Here is a 23822-nt window from a genome sequence, read left to right as displayed (position 1 = left end):
AAGTCAGCGATAAATTCCGCTTTGTCAGTTTAATAGAAAATAACATATACACATAACAAGAGAATGTGGCGTTTTTTCCGCTATCGAATCAATCCACCGATACATTTCCCGTTGTAAACGTTGCTTAATGTAGATAATTGTCCCTCTGAAGTTAGAATCGAAATGTATGGAGCCAATATATTCGGGCCAAATTACAGTCATACTCTATACGCCGCATGTATAGGAATCGTCCTTGCCTCTGTTTCGGCTAATCCTTTTCCAGGTATGATAGTTTCTTTGATCGAGATCGTATTTCATTATATGCACGTGATAAAATTTAAATTGGTATAATAACGGAATTTTTTAATTGCAACTTTTCGTTTTAACCTTCCCCCCCCCCCTTTACGATCACGGACGTAATATTGCGTATTTACCCGTAGAATAAATTCAAACAAATTATCTGTGTTTTCTTTCCTCTCCCTTCGCTAGTGTAGTGTAGTAGTGTTGCTTGTTTCTTTCACAAATTTCTTTCTATATTCCTGTTAATGTTTTTCCCCCACTCATATGATGTATCTTTCTACTATACAGGGTGTCCTGTATATGCTAATGCGGCCTTTATGTCATAAACCGTCCATCGTAGAGGCGTAGTTTCAATTTAAGAAATGCTCAAAAGGTTTTGAACAACCATTTTTCACATTTGCCTGTTATATACACTATATGTACTTTCCCGGGTTGTATTTTTGATGAATTCGATGCAATACAATATACTTCAACATACGTTTTCCATGAAACGACAAGTGTCGTTATAAAGAGCGTCGGCTGTATAAACCAGACGTCAAATACGGATTATAAGAAACCATAATGATATGCCTTTATCCATTGGCTGATACTAGGGGGAGGGCAGCACCAGGGAAGATTGCCTCACCGTTCAATGAAAAAATGATGTTATTAGCAAAGGTGGGAGGGCGGAAGTGAACATTCGCTCCCGGGCCTGTATAGGATTAGGCCTTTACTTGTACGGTCACTCAACTTTGGTGGCGAAACAATGAGGATAATGGTGAGCAATCACCTGAACGGCTTTCGTGAAACTGTTGATTATTTTTTTTCGCTATAATTTCTGTCCATATGAATGTGTGGATTCTAGTGCATCCAACAAACGCAATTACGACAATTTCATTGAACAACTATTACTTAACATGAGCCTCATAAGACCAACGAAGCTCCTCGTTAAAAAGTCTCGTCATAGACAGCAACGGGCCTACAACGGTACATCTATTCAATCGTCACACTTCACTCATAGTTAGAAAAATTAACGGAAGATGGCGGCACTATAACAAGTATCACACAGTAACAAACTTCATGTTAGGTTCACAACCCACACGCACATTTTCAGCATACCCCCGAGTCTTCTCCGATCACCTGCTCATATTGTATCTCTTCATTGAGACAGAGCGGTGGGCCGTGATCTGCTTAGGAGGATGAGGACACCAACGAATTTCGAACACCACTCCAACATTCACACTCTATAGCAGAGGTCTTCAACTTTTTTCTACTCGCGAGCACTGCTTGTGCCCATCATTAGAAGAAGAGCACCCTGATAGCAAGTTTGGCTTACGAATACATGAAATCCGGATGATTTCAGTCCTTGAATGCAATTTGTACAAGGTGTTTAGTTGGAAAATTGATAAAGTGCTCGCGAGCATGAAATCGGATACGAGCAGCTAGCACTCTGGTTGCTTCAGGGAGCACCGTGGTGTTCGCGAGAAACGGGTTGCAGATGCCTGCTCTATAGGTACAGTATCAGGAATGGTGTTAATGAATGGTGAATGAGGATTTGAGTTTGTTTGATGAAGGTTGTGTGGAATATGATGTGTGCCCTGTTCAAGCTTAATTGAACAGAGAATCGCCATTTTGTGTTTATCAAATACAGGAGATTCCATACATTCATTTAATTTGATACAAAAAGACGTGTCTTTCAAAATGAATTTTATTAATTTCCAGAATCATACTGCGAATCATACTTCGAACAGTTTTCGGAATGCGTCAATCCTTGTAACACGTGCGTTCAAAGAGGACATTGTCTGTATGAACGTCCACCCTGCTATAGTGGATGTGACTGCATCGATGGATATTTCCGGAATAAAGACAACACGTGCATTCCTCAGGAGCACTGCGAAGAAGGTGAGATCATATTTTGACCATCCTGGTTATTTTTGTTGATGATTTATAATGCTGAATAAAGTTGTATATATTATTATCATTTTGAATCTTTTTTACCTTCCAAGTCGGTTGATATCAATGAGCTAACTGAATGCAAACAGTTGAGCGTGGAAATATTCAGGAGTATAATAACTTATTTACTTATTAACCGTATTCTTTCTAAATATATTAATTACTGATCTTCTGAAAGCCAAATGTAATTGAAATCAAATTCAATTCCAGTTGTATGTCCGCCAAATGAAGGTAAAACTCATTGCGTTAATCCTTGCAACGATTGCTACAGCAAAGGTGATTGCCAGGTTTATTCATGCACACCTGGATGCGATTGCTACCAAGGCTTCCACCGTGACATTACTGGTCAATGCGTTCCTGAAGAAAGCTGTAGCATGGGTAAGCATGGAAAATAAAAAACCAATTATAAAGTTTTACAAAATTTTGAATTTTTTGGACTGTGTGTTTAACCTTATCAGTACTGACGGTACTTTAAATTAGTCATCAACATTTTTTTATATAACATACCCCCGTAACATCACTTACATAAGTTATTGCGTGTTGGTATTTCTCAAAGCAAGCTGTACAACTATTAACGATATCAAACACGTAAAAATTTCCGACCTCTTTCCAACGTTCGATATACATTCGACGTTCCGACGTTGGACCGGCATCGTGCAGATGCCGGTCTGCCGTTCTGCTACTGGTGAGTGCACCTGATTCTTCGAGTTAGGTATATTATAACTGACACATTGGTCAATCAAGATATTTTTATTTAATGTTCACTCTCAAATCTATAGACTGCCCGAATCCCAACGAGGTGTTCAACCCATGCATACCGACATGCCGCAACACATGCGAGAACTTCAACTCTTCAGAAGAATGCGTTATGGTCGAATGCATACCAGGTTGCACATGTATAAAAGATTACGTCAGAAGAATTGAAGACGGCATGTGCGTGCCAATAAGCTCATGCAAAAGCCGTAAGTTCCTTGTCATTAACATTGCTGTTCTAAAATGCTCAAAAAATATACGAGGAGCTTGTTTTTAAAAGGAAATATTTCCACTTTTTTGCCAAACTTAGAGTGGCAGTAAAAAATTTATTCCAACTTTCATTCATTTTTTATGGGTGGATTTCCTTTGGATATGATAGACAGAGACGTCGTTAACCAATTGGCATTTCTTGTATAATATAGTGTAAAATTCTCAATTTCCATAATTTTCGATTCTGCTGAACTCCCATCACCATATTCTCTAGTTGCTGATAATTTTTCATTCTTTAATTTTACAATCAACCATAGAAATTTCATTTTTTCCGGTACTATTCGTGAAATTGCTCATATAAAATGCTGCTGAGAACCAATTGTATTATATTTTTATACCAACTCTAATAATGATTTTGATAGTGTTATATAGTTGTATAGTAGGTTCGAGAGAAGAAATCAAATTCTATATTATTTGTGAATTTCTCCGTTCTTCTTTAAGCTTGTGGTCCGAACGAATCGCTCCAGAGCTGCAGCGATGCATGCAATACTTGTACGAAACGAGTTACTAATTGCAGAGAAATCACTTGTGATAGGAGCAGCTGTGAATGCATCGCGGGCTATACAAGAGATGATTATGGCAGGTGTATACCTATCCACGAATGCCCTGTCGGTAAGAAATATTGTTGCATACTCTAGTCTATACACGGTTGTTTTTTCTACGTTCTTGATATTTGTTACAAATTAGAAGCTGTAGAGTCCTCAGACCTCACACGTAACCAGTGATGACCTGGTAAGATACTGTGACATCTGAGACGTACTTCCACTCATAACATCTGAATGTCATCATCAAGGCCTGGACGTTGTTGACCAAAAAATCCTGAACGTAATTCATGACCATAAAATGAAATGACCTCAAGAATGACCAATGGCTCAAAAACTCGAAAAAATGCCTTAAAACCTAAAAAAAAATTTGCAAAATAACAAAAAAATGCTTGTAACAAAACTAATTTCTTTAAAAACAGAACCAGTCATTATATCGATGCAGGTCGAAGAAAAAACAATTATTGTATCTATTGAAAATCGCATTCATTCTCAACACTATATTTCATCAAAAACTGCCAATGGAATTGACAAATAAACAATTCATAATTTATGAATGGGTTAGCAAATCTACTATAATACAAAATAGAAAAGAAAGGATAAATTTCTCTCAGCGTCAACATGTGTTATTGGGGATATTTGGGGACTGGGGCAGGGTCTGATCTACTCACAGTGTTAATTTCTATTCAATTTCAAAACTTTAGACGTTCCCGTAAGACATCAAAAAAATTTTCCATAGGCAATAAATCCATTTTTCTCAAATGATTTTTTTTTCAAATTTCATGATAGCAAATTATCCTACCTCACTTTTAGCACACTGACTTCACCAATAGCATCTCAATAAGCTCCATAATTTTCTGCAAGGACTGAATGGTAGAAACCAGAATGCTGAAGATTGATCTTATGTACGTCATCAGTTCTTCGATATTCCCAAGGTAAAACAGCTTACGAAATCCTACTGCATGCAGCATTTTCTTATGGATCAGAATCATCCAACACGAATTTGCAGATCTCAAAATTACGTACATGCAAATACTATATCATGTTGGCATTTTTATACAATGAAAATTCCTCTGTTTCGACAACCCGTATAGGATCAGAATTTCTTCAACTCGCTTTCATTTATTGTTAAGTGTAGCTTGTGGAATATGAGCTGAATACTAAATTTTTACCTGAAATTGATTCTACAAAAACTTTGTTTGTCATCTATAAAGGAAGATACAAGTTAAGTAATGCATTTTTTTTAAATTTCATCAGTCAATTTACTCAATTTTTTATTTTTTTTTAAAAATTATAAACTGAAAAAAAGTCTTAAAAAAGTAAAAAAAATGCCCTAAAAGTGAAAAAGTATTGAAAAATGCAAAAAATGCCAATAAAATGCAAATGTCATCAACATCTTGGCCTTGATCATCATCATCAATCATTTTCAGTCCACTGCTGAATGCCGGAATAAAAACATTCAGATTCCAGTTAACGTCATTGAACAAAGTTAGAAACTTTCCTAAAACCAACAACAATAAACTTATAATATATAATTTTCAACATATTATCATGCTAATGTCAACGTAGCAATAAATGAACCAATTCACGGCCGAGAATCTTGGGCATCGGAACTCATCCACTAATGCCATCAATTTTCCCTAAGATAAACAATCTCAAGTTAAAAGGTGTTTCTGGGCAATAACATTTCCATTGTACCACTCTGCCCTGATTATAAAACTGATATGTCTCGAGGGCCTGGAACGACGGCCGTGAATAGCCAAAAATATACAGATAAGATGTTATTCATTATTGTAACATCGATAAGTTTTTGATAATTACAGGGATGTTATCTGTATTACTTAGGTAATTACCGGGTTTATTAAATGAAACCATAATTCCAGGCTACCCTCAGTCGGTTTGCAGTGTCAGATTTACACAGGTCCCTACGGAGATCAACGAAACGAGTACTTTGATACGTAACATGGGGGTGGAGGTATTTGAATCATAGATAACTACAGCCATTAATATATTTTGACGCTGCATCCAGAGACACCCCACCTAACCCCCCCCCCCTCTCTCTCTCTGCGTACCCGTTAGGGCACTCTATATCATAAGACTATAATATAGATTAAAATAGGATGTTATTGTGATTGTCTTGCAGGTGATCCCGCCGTGCCGTTGTGTAACGAGTTAGAAGAATTCTACACTTGCATGCCGTACTGCAAAAACACTTGCGAAAACTTTTTCAATGACAAAATGAATTGTCCAATGGAGTGCCATGCAGGATGCTTCTGTAAAGAAGGGTTGCTGAAAGATCAGTATGGGCAATGTGTTACTTATGATAAATGCCAACCAAATGAAAGTGAGAGAGTTTCCAACCTTTTTTTACGATATATTTGGAAATTTCTTAAACAAAACATGCAGGTTGCCTGAAGAAAAGTGCTATCCTGAGCTGCCTTCATCATGATCTTTCTCGAATGGAAGGAAGTAAAATACAGTCAATCCTCTGCTTACGAACTTAATGCGTTCCTGAAATGAATTCGTAAGCCGAATCGTTCGAATACCGAAACAACTTTCTCCGTAATAATCAACTCAAAATCAATTAAACCTTTCCTGTCAACCCGGAGTCTTCTAGTGGGAATTTTTTGCAGCAGCTCTTGTGCATAACGTGAAACTGATGAAAATCATTAAAATAATAAGATACCGAAAAATAAACATAGCATGGAAGAGACGAAATGAAAACGATGCTACAGGGCAATGTCCGGTTTCATTAATATCATTTGATCATTTTTGTCGCACGACGGTCATTTTCTTCACACGAGGGCTAATTAGACCGTGACCTACAATTTATTGCCGATTCCGAACATCAGGCTTGTTTTTATACTCATCAAGAGATTGATGCGCTAACCCCTCGATAGGGGGGATTCCCTGCGGTAACAATTTTTTCTGCGGTCATGTCACCGTTTCTGTTGTACCGTGTATCAGGGAAGTTTTTCATTAATATCATCTATAATCCCAGTGTCAAAGCCCTCAAAATCTTTTCCCGCAACAAAATCTAGTCACAATATTCTCCAAGCCAAATTCATAGTTCTGTGAAATATTTGCTGTTAAGTTTCGTTAGCGATAGTAAATGCAATGCGCAATTTGCGATATGCGATGTAAAATATTAAAATAATGTTTTGAGAAGTCATTGAGGAGAGTGTTAGTTTTATGCCAAAAATCATAGTAAAGCATTTTTGAAAAAGTTCTCCGATGTGTTGAGCATCTTGAAGTATGAAATGACCTGCTGGCCAATGGTTCACAGAGTCGATAATAGGAGTCGTATTTGGGGGGACGGGAACATTTTTATTTATTTATTTTTTATTAGATAACTAACGTGATCCTCACACGTATCCCCAAGGGATCAGCATGATCCGTCCAGGGAATTCGTTAGTGTTAGTAGACATCCATCCCCGAACCAGGATTCCAGCCCACACTTGCTTAGTCGGAGGCTAGGTCCCTAACCACTGACTGCCAGGCGGCGTTATGCAAATGAAATTCAATTCCCTACCTAACTGTTCTCTCAAATAAGAGCCACGATACCACAGACTTCTGAAATATCATCCTTCCCGCGAGATTAAATTATTTTTGTGCGTTCGTAAACCGAATCATTTTTCATTGTTCACACCAAACTGTTCGCAAACCAAGCCTTTCGAAACAAGTCGTTCGTAAACCGAGGGTTAACTGTACGGCAGAACAAGTTCCTAAATTCACCGCTAGAACGATACTGTTTTATCCGAGGTTCGATATTGTCGGTTCTGTCCTGTACTCCGAGAAAAACCATGTTCGACCATCATTATTGGCAATCATTTGAAATCTCAAGATAGCTAGCGAAATATCCACGTGGGTGGGATATATTTTTCAGATCTAGAAACAATGCTACTTTGCTAAACTTTCATAATTCTCCTGTAGAGGCTGAAGACAGCTCGGAACACACTACCTTAAATTTTAGACACCCTGCACTTCTGGAGTAACTAAACATTATAATATGAATTAAAATTTTATTTGCTCTCTTCAGGGAAATGTAAGATGAACGAAATGGCAGTCAGTTGTTTTGAATCGTGCGAACAAACGTGTACTGACTTATATGCTTATTCGACTAGTTGCATAATACCAACATCATGCAAATCTGGTTGCTTTTGCCAAAACGGGTTTTACAGAAGTGCCGACGGGAGATGCGTTACGCCAGAAGAGTGCAGAAATCTTCAAGCAGATGCTCATCATGCGCCTCTCAACGATAGTCATCCTATCGGTCAGTATACTTGAATTTTTTTAAGAAAAATCGCACTCCATTGTTTGAATATACAAGAGGACTGGAAATATAAAACTGCGGCAACACTGATTCCATAATGTCAGAGAGGACATTGTGGTTTTCAGCATATTGACGGGAAAGTTTTGGCTCTCCAAGAGGCTTTGTCCATTTAGCAGAGGCGGTTCAAGAGTGCGCTGTTGGGAGGGGTGATTCCCCCCCCCACCACATTGTTGTTGATAGGGGTGATTCCCCCCCCCCCACCACATTGTTGTTGATAGGGGTGATTCCCCCCCCCACCACATTGTTGTTGATAGGGGTGATTCCCCCCCCCCCACCACATTGTTGTTGATAGGGTGATTCCCCCCCCCCACCACATTGTTGTTGATAGGGTGACCATAAGAACCGCATTTTGTCTGGCATTTTCCGGGACAGTCCTGATTACTCTTGTTTTTCCTCCGTCCAAGTTTTTTGAAAAAAAATGGCCCAGTTTTCTCCATTTTTTTTTTTTTTTTGGTCGATTTCTTGAAATTGTTATTTAATCAAAAACACTGATAACGAGTAATTTTCATTATTGAATTCAATATTATCGTACTCGAATTTTTCTTGGGGAGGTGATCAACCCTGATCACACACCCCTCCTCTCATAGACGAAACTTGTCATTTAGTAATAGAATAAGAAAGATCGGCCACATATCATCCATGCTACAAGTGAAAGTGGCAGATTCCTGAATTTTCGTTTTTACTACCATGAATGGAGGGTGGCAATGAGTGACGTAGTGGAACCTCTGGGTATCGGACATCTATGGGACAGAAAATTTAGTTCCTTGGGGGTATTCATTATGGAAGGTTCTAATGTAATAACTCTGAGTATTGTCAGTAAGTCTGCGCTTGTAAGGCAAATGAGGAGCTTATTATTATTTTCAAAGGGAAATATTTCCGGGTTTTTTGTGGTTTTTTTTCGGAATTATTTTTAACGGTTTAAAAATCTTTGATATGAGCTCTATCTGATTATGCAACAAGGTTTATTCCAATGGGAAATTTTTGTTAAAAAACATATCCACCTAGTTCACATTCATTTCGGTAATTTTTGGTAGAACCTCTCGATAACGGTCACTCACGGGACTTGAAATATTGTCCGCTGTTCATTAACATAATAAAATGCATTGAATCCCGTCGACATGATTCGAAAAATTGTCCATTAGTTGAGGTGTTCGCTAATGGAAGTGTCCGTTATGGAAGGTTCCACTGTAGAATGATCGTGTTTCTCATGGTAGTAAGAGTACCTTCCTGGTCTAAGTAATACTTTCTGGCATGAACAGGTGACGTAGAAATTTCCCATTTTTCAGACTTGACCAGCCCTAATTTTAATCGAAAGGCCACGATCGATTTTCCACTAGTTTTCTTACAAAACGGAACATTTCGAAAATTCATATGCGGATAACAACCTTTGAATGTTTATCAAAAAGCATAATAATATTCTTTTGCCATATGCCACCTATACACTCGGAGGAATACTCTTTTTTTTTACAGCACAGTAACTCCTTTCATATATGGCGATATATGCATTTGAATATATGCATATACGATAGGCGATTTGCAACCAGTGGAGTTGAGCGGGTTATGAAGGCGTCATATATACCGCTGATCGCACCAGGATCGATAGGTAAAGAACTTGTTTCAGGTGTTCTTTGTGACCCGGATTCGAACCCGTGAACCTTGGCGGCAACATTACCACTGCGCCATTCGGCTGATTTTTTTACTTTTACTGTAAATTTAGCAAAATTAGAAATGTTCCATGTTGAAAATAAGTTCAAAAATACACAGAAAGCTAATGACGTACATTTTCCCTTCGATCCAGGTGATCGCATGGCATATATTTTACGTAACATTGTCATATTTTCGGCCACCCCGACATATTTATAAAACTGTTAAATTGTCACGTTCTTCCCGCTCTTTGACGAAGCTTATTTTTTAACTTTTCTTTCACTAAAATCAAGGAATACGATTATATTTAAACATTATAAACTACATGACAACAATTATTGAGCGATTTGAAATAGCCCTTTTATTTTTCACCCATTGGAGTTTCTTTTTGGCAATAATTCGCCATTTTTAACATTTTATTATACATTTAGCGCTGTGCGGAATTAACAAACGTCACTACAAGTGTATTCCAAAATGCCAGAGAGACTGCGCTTTCTTATCATCGAAACCACCTAAATGCCATGACTTCGAATGTACTCCTGGTTGCTTCTGCAAAGACGATCTTTATAAAAGAGACGATGGAATGTGTGTTCCGATAGAGAATTGCGTAACTGACGATGAACTAATTGATGAACCAATGATGCCGCCTGAAAGCAGTGAGAGTAAGCATATCTACCATTGTTTCAAGCGTATTAATAATGTGAAATATTTGATGTTATTCTTGTATGGACACATAATGGATGCTGAAAAATGAGAAGGATAACAGTACGCATGAAGTCAAACGATTTTTACAATGCAATCTAAAGTAGCAACCCACTTATCTGGGGGGATACATGAAGGGATTGGACAAAATAATGTGAATACTTGGGCAAAAAACAACACTCGAGGGAACCTGTCGTATACGCCCACCTTCTAGTGTGGAAGAGTTCCACTTAGTGGGCGATAAGAGGGCGATAAGTGGGCGACTGATGTGCACACATCGGTCTAGTCGTAGCAGCGATAGCGTTTGGATGCGATGTATATTGGGGAGTTAAAACTTCGGTATGACTGACCTCGCAGATTTCGAAAGAGGCATGATTGTTGTAGCCCGTCTTTCCGGGGCCACAGTAATGAAAACGGCCACCCTTGTTGGTGTCGGGAGAAGTACTGTGTCGATGGTGATGGGACCATTCAAGTATTACGTAAGCAGATTTTCAGCCATTTTTGACCACCCCCCCCCCCGCCAGCAAAATTTCGTCAGCAGCTTAGAATATTTCATATCTTCAAAAGAGGGTGGTTGATGACGTAAGCAACCTTTAGTCCCCCTCCCCCCTGTCATCAAAAGTCAGCAAATCCGAACCCCCCCCCCCCGATGCTGACGTGATACTTGAATGGCCCCAATGACAGCCTATAGCAAACAAGGAAAGACATCATCTGCCAAGCATATTAGTGGCCGAAAGTCAAAGATGACTGATAGAGACGGAAGGGTTTTGAAGCGGATTGTGGCCAGAAAGCACATGACACAACAGCATCAACAACACATCTACAGGAAGGTGTATCGACAAAAACTATCCGCCGTGAACTGCATGCAGCAAACATACAAGGTAGAGCGACTAATCCAAAAACATTGGTGACACCATTCAATGCCTTGAAACGGCGAACATGGTGTCACGAACATAAGAATCGGAAACAACAACAATGGGAGAATGTCATCTGGTCAGACGAATCGTCGTTCACATTATTCCAGACTAACAGACGTGTTTACGTTTGGAGAACGCCAGCACAAGCCTATGGCGTTGTTTGTCTCCTTCCTGCTGTTAACATGGAGGGGGGGGGATCAGTAATGCTGTGGGGCGCGATGTCTCACCGTGGTAACGGCCCACTTGTTGTCCTGGATGAGCGGGTTAATGCAGCGATTTATGTCAGTATTCTGGCCGACCATCTTCATCCAATGGTGCAATATTTGTTCCCTGATGCTCGACCTGTGTTCCAAGAAGATAATTCGCCCGTTCACACTGCTGGAATTGTCGGAGACTGGCTTGATGAACACGATGATGAACTGCCACACTTCGTGTGGTCCGCTCAGTCCCCTGATCTTAATATAATTGAACCTTTGTGGGGTATTTTGTAGGCCAAACTGCGTTGTAGGTTTCTACCTCCAATGACACGTTCTGAATTGTTGACTTTTTTGCAGGAGGAGTGGCTACGTATCCCCGTGACTATGGTGCATGACTTGTATTTGTCCATCCAACGACGAATACAAACTGTAATTAATGAAAAAGGGGGGCCGACAGCTTATTAATAAAGATTCCGTCTCATTTCGCAGGTGTTCATATTATTTTTTCCAACCCCTGTACTTCCACGAAATTTCTGAAATCACCAAAATATGCAATCTAGCCACAGCTAAATTTCAAACACTGTGTGAGAGGGGGGAAACCCTTTCAATCACAGTTGATTGTGGAGGGGAAATGTACTGTCCCTTTTTTTTCACGGTATTCCCTTTCAGTCGTCATATTTAGCCCTTTCCTTAGTTTCTTTTTTTGGGGATATTTCAAAGATAAAGTTTACACCTCACGTGCAACCGACATCAAGGAACTGAACGCAAGAATCACGGAAGTGATCGAGTGATTGATAAATCCGCAACCGATGCCAGCAGATATGTGGATTGAAATTGCGTGTCATCAACACAGCAGCAAGTTCGGACATAATGCGTATGTTACCGTAAACATCGTAACGGTACAGAGTAGCCAACTTGGTGCACAAACTCATAGCCACCCTCACCAGACCTGGCGCTCAGTACGAAAAAAATTCGCGTTCCCCGCCCCCCTCTCCTGTTTTGCTGTACAATATTAATTTCTCAATCACTATTTGCTATTACAGTGAGTGCCGCTGCACCTGTCGTATACTTTTACGGTTTGCCCTGCCCAAACTTCTAACACGTATTAAAAATATGGTATATCTTTGGATTTGTCTCCAAACTATACAATACAGCCCACCTCCCAATATTTTCAATGACTTGACGTTTATGCAAAGTAATTGCACAATATTTATATTGTATTGCAGGTTTGCAATCCGACACTGAACGAGACCAACACCTCCTACAGTTTGAATATTATTTAAGGTGGGTGTTTACAAGGTCCCGGTTTCATCACCAACTGGTAATTTTAGCCGTGAAATACGCCAGTGGCTCAAACTGCAAATTAATATGCAATTGAAAAGTCATTTATAACCCTATTCTTCATTACAAAAATTGTTTGTCTTGATGTGCACTATCATTCCTCTCATTCTAGCGGTAGAGTTCTGGGACGACCCGTATATTTCAAGGTGACAGTAAGAAAATATTTACAATTGTTTCTTTGAATTTTCAGCGGAATGCAAGATGAACGAAAATTTCTATTCGTGTATGCCCGAATGTTTGAACACGTGCGATGCTTTGAACAAAAAGTTGGAAAAACGCAGGTGCCAGAGCGACTGCAAACCCGGATGCTTTTGTCGTCCTGGTCTATTCAAAACAAGTGATGGTAAATGCGTAGAAGAGGATGATTGTCCAAAAGTGGTTGAACCAGAAAGGCCCAGTAAGTGATGTATTAATTAGTGAAGTAATGATGATGTGTATATGTATATACATATATATGTTTCGTGGTGTTGACTAATTTTGCGTAATTGAAAGGAAAAAGAAACTGGCATCAAGAAACATGCGTACTAAAGATTGTTACCATTTAAAAATAGAAATTCGTGTGAACGCGGAACATTTCTAGATCACTTCAGTAATGTAATTTAGTGACCGTGGCAGATTTACCGGCCACTTAATCAGCCCGTGGAACCTTTACAGATCACTTAAGCTGCCCACGACGTTTTCAAACCAGTAGTGAAGTGGCCCAGATTATCAAAAATGTTGAGCAAATACAAAGCCAAAACAGGCAAATTGCCCAACGAGGTGGCTGACTTAAGAACATCATGGATCCCCGAGCCATTTTTGGAGGCCCTACCTACTACTACTACTACACCACACACCCCCCCCTTTCCCCGCGGAACCCCCAACGAATCGGTACATGCGGGAATGTGCGTGTACGTGTAGTGAAACCTGACGTGAAGTTTTTTGTTTCTCTGTAATGGTTGTTATGTGTAGTGCTGCCATCTGCCACCAGTTTTTCTAACTATGAGTGAAGTGTTATGATTGAATGATTCATCGTTGTAGGACTGTTGCTTTCTGTGGCGAGACTTTTTAACGGGGAGTTCGGTTCGCATTTGCGCCTTGAAGTTGGGAACCACAGAAAACCAACTTCAGCCGACCACCACTGTGGGGTTCGAACCCGGATCCTCGCATCGCCAGTCCGTCACTATAACCACTCGACCACCACAGCGGCAAACCTTTGGTCTAGCTCGTGGGGGCCAACAGCTGGCCCGTGAAGTGATTTTGTGCTGCTCACGACTAGGTAAAATTACTGTGTATTGAATTGCTCCCATTATCATTATTTAAGCCATAATTTTCCCCATCAGACATAATTAATAGAATATTTACATTCGTTATTTCTAGAGACGATAGTAATTAGTGGCCACCTATGGTTTTCTCATCACACTACTTTTTTCGTACAAATGTATTGTTCTTATTAAAGTTTGTAATGGGGCATTTTCATTCCATTTCTTTTTTGCCACCTCGTTGGATAAGTTGCCTTTCTGTGACCTCTGTATTTGTAGCTGAATGTACACTCGTGTGTAAAATTAAGAGAATTTGCACATTGCGTGTGTCTATTTTCACAAAAAAGTACTGAACCAAAGGTGCTAATAATGCCACCAAAGAAGTATTCAAATATGCAGAGTCGAATACGTAAGCGTACATGTGCATGTGAGCAGAACTGTGACCACGGACGGGATGATAAGGGCACTAGGCGTTTTCCACGATTCGTGTGCTCGTACTCCTGTGCGACATTCGCTGTGTTTCTCGCAATAGTTTGGTATATTTTATATGCTATCAGGTAAAATGAGTGGTCACAAACGTATGGATGACGGAATGAGATGGAGAATCTTCGGTAGATTGGAGGAAGGGCAATCACAAGTGCAGGTGGCTACAGAGCTCGAAGTGTCGTCTGCAATTTGTGGAAACAGCTTCAGGACACCGGATCCATATCGAGACGACCTGGACAAGGTCGTCGAAGAGTCACGATGACCAACGGGGATCGTTATTTGGCACTTCCGGCGCGGTGCCACAGGACTGCTACAGCATCACAGTTCTCACGTGAACTGCATGACGGATGGATCTGGATCCACTGGATCTCGAGTTTCACGGATTACTATTGCCCGAAGGCTTCATGAGAGAGGGTTTTATGCCAGACGACCCGCTTATGGGGACCATACCCCACATTAGACTAATTTCCGGTTCGATCTCGCCACGTGGATTTTGGACATTCCTGCAATGATGAGCTTTACTGACAATATTGCGTGCGTACTATGAGTTTTGTATGGTACATCCCTTTCTGTGTTGTGATAATAACGATGATAATAATGATGATCTCTGTGTTATAAGTGCGTATTCGTACCGAATTTCATTAAAATCTGCCCACAAGTTTTTCAGAAATTCGACATAATGTGCTAAATCTGTTAATTTTGCGCACGAGTGTATGTTCTGCTCACAGTGACGAAACTTCTTTCGAAGTTGATGCCACCTCTTGATGACACCTCGAAATGACAACCGACTAGGTTGAGCAGACTTTAATAATTGCAAAAAGCAAAAATGCATCATCGAGGATGGTCGGGTTCATATTGTGCTGTTGATCAAAAGAGTTACGTACCCAGACACGATAATTTTTTTTTGAAAATACAGTCAAACCTCGTTAGTGCGTCACCCGGTTAACCCGTCACTCCGCTTACCGGGTCACTTTTTGGAAGTCTCAGTTGTCCTCTATGGGGTACTAATGTTATTGAACTCCTGATAACGCGTCACTCTACTCCGCTTAATAAGTCACTTTTGCGAAAGCACCCTTTCGAAAATTACCATTCAAATCCGAAACTGCGTACAATATACACGGAAGTTCGTCGTTCACTCTTGCTGTGTCAAAGATTTATTATACCTATAGCATTTCTCAAGCAGAAGCCAGTGAAGCCGTCTCCATTCCCACATCCATACCTTTTACTACAGGCTTGTTAACAGAATCCTTCTGTCAACATTAGGCTATTTCTTATTTGGGAATGGTTCAGCAAGAATTTTTTTTTTTTATAAAGTTGCGGTTTTTGGGCAGCATTAGCTGAAAAAGCAGTATCCATGGCAGAAATTCGCCAGGGTTTTTTTTTAAGGGTAAAAAACGTTTAGTTTATAGGGCGAATTCAATATTTTTGGCTGTTTTTTGACGTTTGAAACAAATCTTGGCTAGACGATTGTAGAGCATCTATTAACCCTGGTGTTCATTACAGAAAAAAAATCATGAGGTTTATTTTTCTAGTTTTCACCAGACATACACAACATAGTTTTCTGTATCCGCTCTCGTCCTACTGTCAGAATGTTCTCAAAATTAAAAAAAAATTCGTTCACCATTGAAAACAAAGCAGCGTTAGTGGTTGAGTATGAAAAATCGGGAATGACAAAAGTTGCATTCGCTAAGATGAAGGGAATACCCCGTACAAGTTTGAACAGTATCCTGGCACCTGAGGAGTTGATTATTTCGGCAGCTCACGATGGGGTTACAAAGCGCAAAAGATTTCGAGATTCGGAAAGTAAAAACATATCCGATGAGAGAGGCGAAGAATTACCTCCTGAAAAGATGCCTTCCAATTTATAATGTTCCAGAAAAAGTAAACTGCTATACAAGAAGACAATATTTTGGTTACCATAAATATGTGGAAAAATTTTCGAATTCTGAAAAATCGAAAAGGTACTATTTTTGTGTTTTCAAACGCGTAATTATGTAGCAAATAAACATTAATTAATTAAGAAACTTGAGTAATCAATTTTCTTGATTGAGCACGTTTAAATAACTAAAATTTGGCTTTTCCTGCATGAATACATCCGTAGGAAGGCAGGAATTGGCACAGCTATGGCTTACTCCGTTTAACGAGTCACTCCGCTTACTAAGTCATATTTTTGCTCTCGCAAGAGTGACTCATTAACGAGGTTTGACTGTAATTGCAAGAAACTAGGAAAAAATGTTCCACCTGTAAAATTCAAACTATGAATGTAATTGAATGGACTAAATTTGCAAAAGGAACGGTAATTTTCGATTCATTGCATCTACTGGAACCGGAAACTGATGGGAACCAGAAAAACAATGGTTATGACGAAGTGGAGCAGGGTAAAATTTCAATGACTAAATTGCCCGTTTTCAGCGTATTACTTATAGCGGACACAAATCCGCGAGTTTTATGGGTTATTTTACTGTTGCGGCTTATACATCGGAGTGTTGTTCCTGGTGAGGCCTGCGACGTTGCAGATGCCCATTATGTTGGCCCTTAAACAGTGAGAAGTTGGCCACTCCCTGGTCTTTGCTCGACATTTCTCCATTTGGCCTCAAGGTACTTTCTAGAATCAGAACGCTTCAAAGAGGTCTTGTTACAAGAACCAATCACTTCTTAATCTTTTGCAGCGGAAACACCGGTGCAGTTTGTGATATTGAATTCCATGCATTGTTGCAAGATGCGTATACATTATTTGTTGTATTTTATTACATCGCAAAATTTTAATTGTTTCAGAGACATGCAGGAATCGGAATGAAATACACTACGCTTGTATGCCATTATGCCAACATTCGTGTGATAATGTACTCGATCCAACAATATTTTGCGATACCGACGATTGCAAACCTGGTTGCTTCTGTCGTCAGAATCTCTACAGAACATTTGACGGGAAATGCGTGCAGGAAGATGGATGTTATTCTTTACCATGTATTTATCACGTTCTTTATTATGTATTTATCATGTTCTTTATCATGCATTCATGCCGAAACATATGTTATAGAATCAATTTCGTTGAGACTAGTTTCTCAGCAAAGGAACGATATTTCAAACGGGTGTCAGGAAGACTTTCAGAAAGAAGCGTCCGTTGGAGGTGCAGGAATAGCTTTCAGTGGTTGGGCGGGAGGGGGGGGGGTTGTGGTAGGTGCTACTTGCACAATCAAGACTCCAGACCTTCTTAAAGTAGCAACATGGCCCTCCTTCAAAGGGATTTTTCTGGACATATTTGATTTTTTGTACCTAATTTTTCTAACCTGACTGGAAATGCCTGGCTACCAGTTTGTCTACTTACTCTCGGAATTTTTCTCAATTACATCTTATTATCATGAGGGTCCTCTTTTAACGTGAAGGTCCACGGGTCGACTCAGTATAGGTGAGTGCTTGGCCGGCATTGTGAACAGTAATCGTATGGTTTGCGTGCGTTTTACTTTACTGATCATAAGCGAATCTAGTCTACAGCACCCGAGTGGCGCAGAGGTCAGATGCTCGTCTTCCACTATGAAGGTTTGGTTCACAGGTTCGAATCCTGGAGTACATCAGGAACAAGTCCTTTACCTAGCGAGCCTAGGATGACCACCGAAAGGTGGCGCCTTCATTTCCCTTTTAACTCCACTGGTTGGAAATTGCCATAGGGCGATATATGGCCGGAGTTGGTATGCGGTGAAGCAGTTCTGGTCTATAGACGGAATTTATCAGTGCTCACCCCCCCCCCGGATCTCCCTGTTAAAAAGTCTCACCACAGAGAGCAACAGCCCCACGCTTCAATCATAGTGAGAAAAACTTGGTGGCAGATGGCAGCACTACACATAACAAGTATTACAACAGAAACAAAACTTCACGTCAGGTTCACAACACACCCACACGCATTCCGACTTACCAATTCTTTAGAGGTTCCGCAAAGGAATATGGATGAGGTGCGTGTATGGTTTAGTAGTAGGGGTAGTACTCACTCCCACGAAAAGGATTTCTGTGTCGCTATTACTTATTATGATACCTGACCGCGCATTTATCTAAGTTTCATGCACTTTCGGGCTTAGGTGCTGCCATCTGCCTTCTGTCTTAATGGAAGATTGAAAAGAGAAACTCAGGGGCAATGAAAGAGCATTCTTGAGTGAAATTTAAATGTTGTAAGGTTTTTTTTTGTTCGTTGGAAAGAGATTCTTTCAAAGAGGAAGAGCTCGCATTATGGCCTCAAAAATGGGGAACTAAAGAAAACCAACTTCAGGCTGCCATTACTGAGCGGAAATCGAACCTGGAGTTTTATAATATACTTGAAAACATTTGAAAAAACTTCCTAGTATTTCTCACCTTATCTACAACTTCCCATTGATTTTGAGAACCGTTGCGTTCAATACGCACTGGCAGGAACCTTAACCCTTAAACTGCTCGCTGATGGTCTTTGTGTACATCCCTCAATCATCGTCCGTTCATTTTAATAACTTTTTTTGAGAGGAATTTAAAAAATGACATATAGATGGCGTACGAATATGCACTATGTTTCTAAACGTCTGTGTCCTTTTTGGACTCCAGACGTTTTCTCGAATTTCTAGAGAGATACAGGGCAAATCGTTCTAAAATTTCTGTCACGTGAACCCTGTGCTTGTACTCGAAATTTCCAGTGAAAATTTAGTCACAAGTGCATTTTTAGGGACCGACAAAAATCAAGAAAGAGGAAAGAAGAAAAACAGTTTTCTGATCAACCCCTGTGTGGCAGAAACTGCTGCAAATTGTTTCAAACTTGCACAGAATATTGCACTCATTTTGTTCAATACTTATGTGCATTTTCGGGAGAATGATGTTTATGTTTTCTGCAAAAATTCCAATTTTTGTTGCTTATAATGTGCGGATTTTTTTAACCAATTTTTGTGAAATTTACAGAAAAATTGATGCTACGCATGCGAAACCTGGTGTAGGAATTTAAAATGTGATAATTCGTTATTTAAGGAGATATGAGCTCTTTTTAGTAAAAAATATTTATTTGCGCATGCGCAAAAATATTTGGTCACCAGATATAAAGTGCGAATTATATGAAAATTTCACTTCAATGTGCTAAAAATTCAGGAAGATATACGCGATATCGTGAGATGTAATCCAAGTTACCTGGTGAGGGTCTACCTATATGAAATTTTCTACCTGTGGAAATTTTCCACAAATTGGTATTTTGATTTATTTATATAATTTGATTATTTCAAAAAAAGACCAACACCTCTATGCGAACGAGCGAAAACATGTGTGATGATGTCAAAATGAAGAAACTGGACGAAATTATCAAATTACAGAAAATAATCAAAGTGCCTACGAATTTGTGGAATCAAGGTAGTCTGAGCCAGTAACTCAAATTATAAATGACGGTATTGCGCATATCCTTCTGAATGTTCACGACGCCATTTGCAGCTTTCTCTGATACTGGTCAATACCTTTTTTTTTCTTATTTAACTTTTTTGTCGGTGCCCTAATTACACTTGTAACTGAATTTTCCCTGGAAATTGTAAGTAAAGACATAGAGTGTGCGCGACCGAAAAATTTCCGATTGATTTGCCCATTATTTTTCTAGAAATGCGAGAAAATGTTTTACTCCAAAAAGTTCCCTTATCGGTACCCATCCTTTTAAGTGATTGGTGATTTTTCAGCAATTTTAGCGATAGTTTCCAACTTGGCTTTGGCAATTTCTTTGGCTGCTATTTGCAACTTCACTTGCCTTTGACTGATTTGTTGGCTGTAACTGGCAACTTAATTATCCTTTGACAATTTTTGTGGTTGTTATTGGCAACTTTACTTTTTTTTCGACAATATCCCATATTTATGTGGAAGATATGTGGTCGGCCTAAGTATCTATCGAGTGATATGCATTGATACTTTCCTACCAACGAAGCTGGGTAGGAAGAGATCTCTGCCAAGTCCGCGGCAGAGAGTTCTGGTGTTCATTTATTCAAAATGATATTTTTCTAATCAAACAACTTTCACGGGCAGGATGAAACTTCACAGAGGCCGCATTTGGCAAGCGGTCCGAGGGTCATGCATACTCCCCATACCCGTTTTCGGATTCTATTCGATCTATACCATAGTTTCTCAAACTTTCTATTCCATCGCCCCCTTCTTCAGTAATTTTTCTCTCTCATGGTCATGGGCGGAGATACGTGGGGGGGGGGGGTATATAAATAATTTCTATAATGTTGCTAAGGTAAAAAGTTTTTCCCTCACTTGGGAAAATTATCACCAACTATTTATGAAGTTAAAATGTTAAGCAATGAAGTTTTGAACTCATTAAAACCCTTACGATAACATCTTTCAAAGCATGGGAGAAAATGTGTAGACATTGTAGTATTTAAATGATTTTTATTTATTTACTATATTCTGTGTGGCCTATTAATAAGACATTAGTTATAGTTCTTTCATTATTGCTACAAAAAATAATAATTTTTCTTATGGTCGCACTATTTTACAGATGGCCTTTATCCAAAAATCCTCCAAGAAGGAAATAATGGTTCATCTACATTAAAACCAGCTCCAATCTCTACCGAAATCGATAAACCACAACCAGTAAGTACACCACCAAGCGTATCAAAAGTTCATGCACCATCTACCGTTTCGCCAATGCATACATTATTCACAATTGCAGCAGGTATAATCGAAAGGAGTGGTGACCGTGGCAGCGTTAATACTACGCAAGTTGATACCGCAATTTCTCCACCGATTTCAGTAACAGCAGTACCCGTAACTCAAAATTTAACGCCTGCGGTAGTAACACACAGCCCAGCTTCTGTCCAAGAACGCACCGAGGACGACAGCAACACCTACCGTAAAGAGATCGTCGATTCAATTCTGAATATGCTTCTGGAGTCACTTCATTCCCACAATAGATCGTCCTCATCGGAGAAGCCTCTTCCCACTTCGGATAATGATACCTCAACAACCATAATGGATGTGATGCCAACAAGTGCCGTAACAACTTTGAAAAGTGAAGTGAACGAAGCAGACATCACGGTTATGGATGATCTTTCTACTAACGTTTCTGTCATAAATGAAACAGCCTCAAAGCCCATTGAACCTCAAACGACAACTATTCCAACCAATATCCAAACAACAAAACCTGAATCGAGTCCGACAAAAAATTCTGAGAAAGAGTTCTTTTCTATTGTGAACGAAGCGCTTCAAGTGGTAAACACCGCATTGCAAATTTTGACCATGCAACCTAATCAGCAGCTTAATCCTAATAACGTTAAAACCACTGAACACAAACCCACTGGTTCTATTATACAAACATTAGCTGAAGAACCAATAAGTGGCATTACGACCGAAAGCACTTCTAATGCAAGTCAAGAGACCAGCACACCAACATCCAAGACTCCCTCAACAGTAGAATCCACGACGACAGCAGAAACAACTCGAACAACAACAAACGCTACGGTACTTTCACAGATATTGAAAATACTAGAGACGAATACGAATAATAAAACCGCAGAGACGTCAAATCCAATTGATGACGGCATATCAATTACTTCTCCCATTCCTCCCAGCTCGACCGGAGATATTCCAAATTTACCTACAAGCATCAAACCAGTTGTTGATGGTAAATCATTTACCCTAACCGAACAGCAATACAAAGAGCTAGCCACTTTTATTGAGAAAATAATTCGGGATATCATGGGTGCTAACCTACCACCAATTGTACCAAATGAAACGACTACAGACAAAACGAATTCATTGCCCGCTGTTGACTCTTCAATTTTAAATGATGTGCAAAACGATCCACCTCTGATGAGTAGCCCGTCCCCGTCAATGTCGAATCCTATGCCAACAAATAATGAACAAAGTATTAATGGAGATGAAAACCATCAGAGTCGCATAACTACTATTGCGTCTTCCTCGATAAATGCTTCGACATCAAGCGCAACATCAGCCCTTCCTGCGATGACATCAAAACCAAACGGATCTTCTCCCGCAATCAAAGAACCAGCCGAAACTGTTACAACCAATACAACGGTGGCAACTTCTTCGTCAGCAAATACCGAATCATCCAGACTCACTACAGATGCAGCAACTAGTTCTAACTCGATAAAGACTGAATCATCTGGAAATCTAACAGCAGGGACTACCACGATGACAACACCCGTTTCCACTGTCTCAACAAGTGGTAAATAATATGAATGGTGTAACTTATTAGGTTGAGATCCACGCCCATATCGACAACCAAAGCACGCAGAGGACTAATACAAAATGAGCATGGAATATTTTTTGTCTATATAAAGAGCCATAAGAAACAATTTTGTCTTTTCTATGTTTCATCTTTAAAATCCTATTAGAGCTTTAAGAATCAGCAAGGGTGAAGTATGGTAATTATTTTTATATATGTTACGGTGAATGTGAAAAATCCGGTTATTATTTTACATAATAAACCGGTCATTATGCATAATCTCCGAGCATTTTGATAAGTGGTCAATTCTCTCATAAATTTACTTTTTTTTCTTATTCTTTCACAAATGCAAGCATATAATACACAAATGCAAGCATATAATACACAAATGCAAGCATATAATACACAAATGCAAGCATATAATACACAAATGCAAGCATATAATACACAAATGTAATATACAAGTGCACACGCATAATGCAACAAACGCTCCTTAGTCTGTGGGGATTGAAAAGTACTTCCAACAGGGCCTAAAGCAATTCGCTTGTTTAAACTTCCTTTTTTACAGGTGATTATGCATAGTACCTAAGCATCGTTTGTTTATTGCATTCATCTCAACATATATGCAGGGTGATTTATCACTTAAGCGACCCTGTACCTACGTAGCACTCTTAAGAAAATCGTACCCAAAATTTCAGCACGGAATTTGACACGCGAGTTGAAAGGACAATGGAGACGCAATTGGTGAAAGGAAATGAAATAGTTCACATTTTTTGCCGCATATTATATATATATATGCGTGTTACTGCTAAAGCCCGAAACTGACAATTTCGCGAATTGACCAATTTCGTTAAATATTGACCCGACTCACCAGTTCACGAAGTGGCCGGTGATCTCTAGCGAAAGTCCGAAACAAAAGACATGATTCGGGATCATCGTCGAGTTGGCGTATTTTTTCGTGATAATTATGTCCATGTTAGTTATGGAAACCCATCAAACGGCTGTCACGATGCGG

The 23822-nt window shown here is 39.5% G+C and overlaps 1 protein-coding gene across 1 annotated transcript; it reads left to right on the top strand.

The window, feature by feature from the left end:
• Positions 1-34: 34 nt before the first annotated feature.
• On the top strand, positions 35-22937 carry LOC149088611 (uncharacterized). Its single transcript, XM_089248271.1, has 11 exons — positions 35-262; positions 1981-2160; positions 2422-2589; positions 2991-3173; positions 3676-3846; positions 5920-6120; positions 7816-8049; positions 10185-10415; positions 13101-13307; positions 17413-17604; positions 21119-22937. Exons 1-11 carry the CDS (start codon positions 163-165, stop codon positions 22813-22815), a joined length of 3564 nt encoding a protein of 1187 aa, XP_089104397.1. The 5' UTR covers positions 35-162; the 3' UTR covers positions 22816-22937.
• The last annotated feature ends 885 nt before the right edge of the window (positions 22938-23822 follow it).

The sequence above is a fragment of the Pholcus phalangioides genome, unplaced genomic scaffold (assembly GCF_987345545.1).
Source record: "Pholcus phalangioides strain wild (caught in Gottingen) unplaced genomic scaffold, Ppha-v1.0 ptg000003l_1, whole genome shotgun sequence".
NCBI classification, from domain to species: domain Eukaryota; kingdom Metazoa; phylum Arthropoda; class Arachnida; order Araneae; family Pholcidae; genus Pholcus; species Pholcus phalangioides.
The sequence above is the reverse complement of the archived record's forward strand: the minus strand, read 5'-3'. Positions and strand labels throughout refer to the sequence as shown.

What these genes read in the sequence shown, in the direction of transcription:
- LOC149088611 (XM_089248271.1), top strand. Translation starts at nt 163, where the DNA reads ATGTATGGAGCCAATATATTCGGGCCAAATTACAGTCATACTCTATAC. An exon ending in TTCGGCTAATCCTTTTCCAG is followed by an intron (nt 263 to 1,980) that starts GTATGATAGTTT and finishes ATTAATTTCCAG; the next exon opens with AATCATACTGCGAATCATAC. An exon ending in TGAAGAAAGCTGTAGCATGG is followed by an intron (nt 2,590 to 2,990) that starts GTAAGCATGGAA and finishes TCAAATCTATAG; the next exon opens with ACTGCCCGAATCCCAACGAG.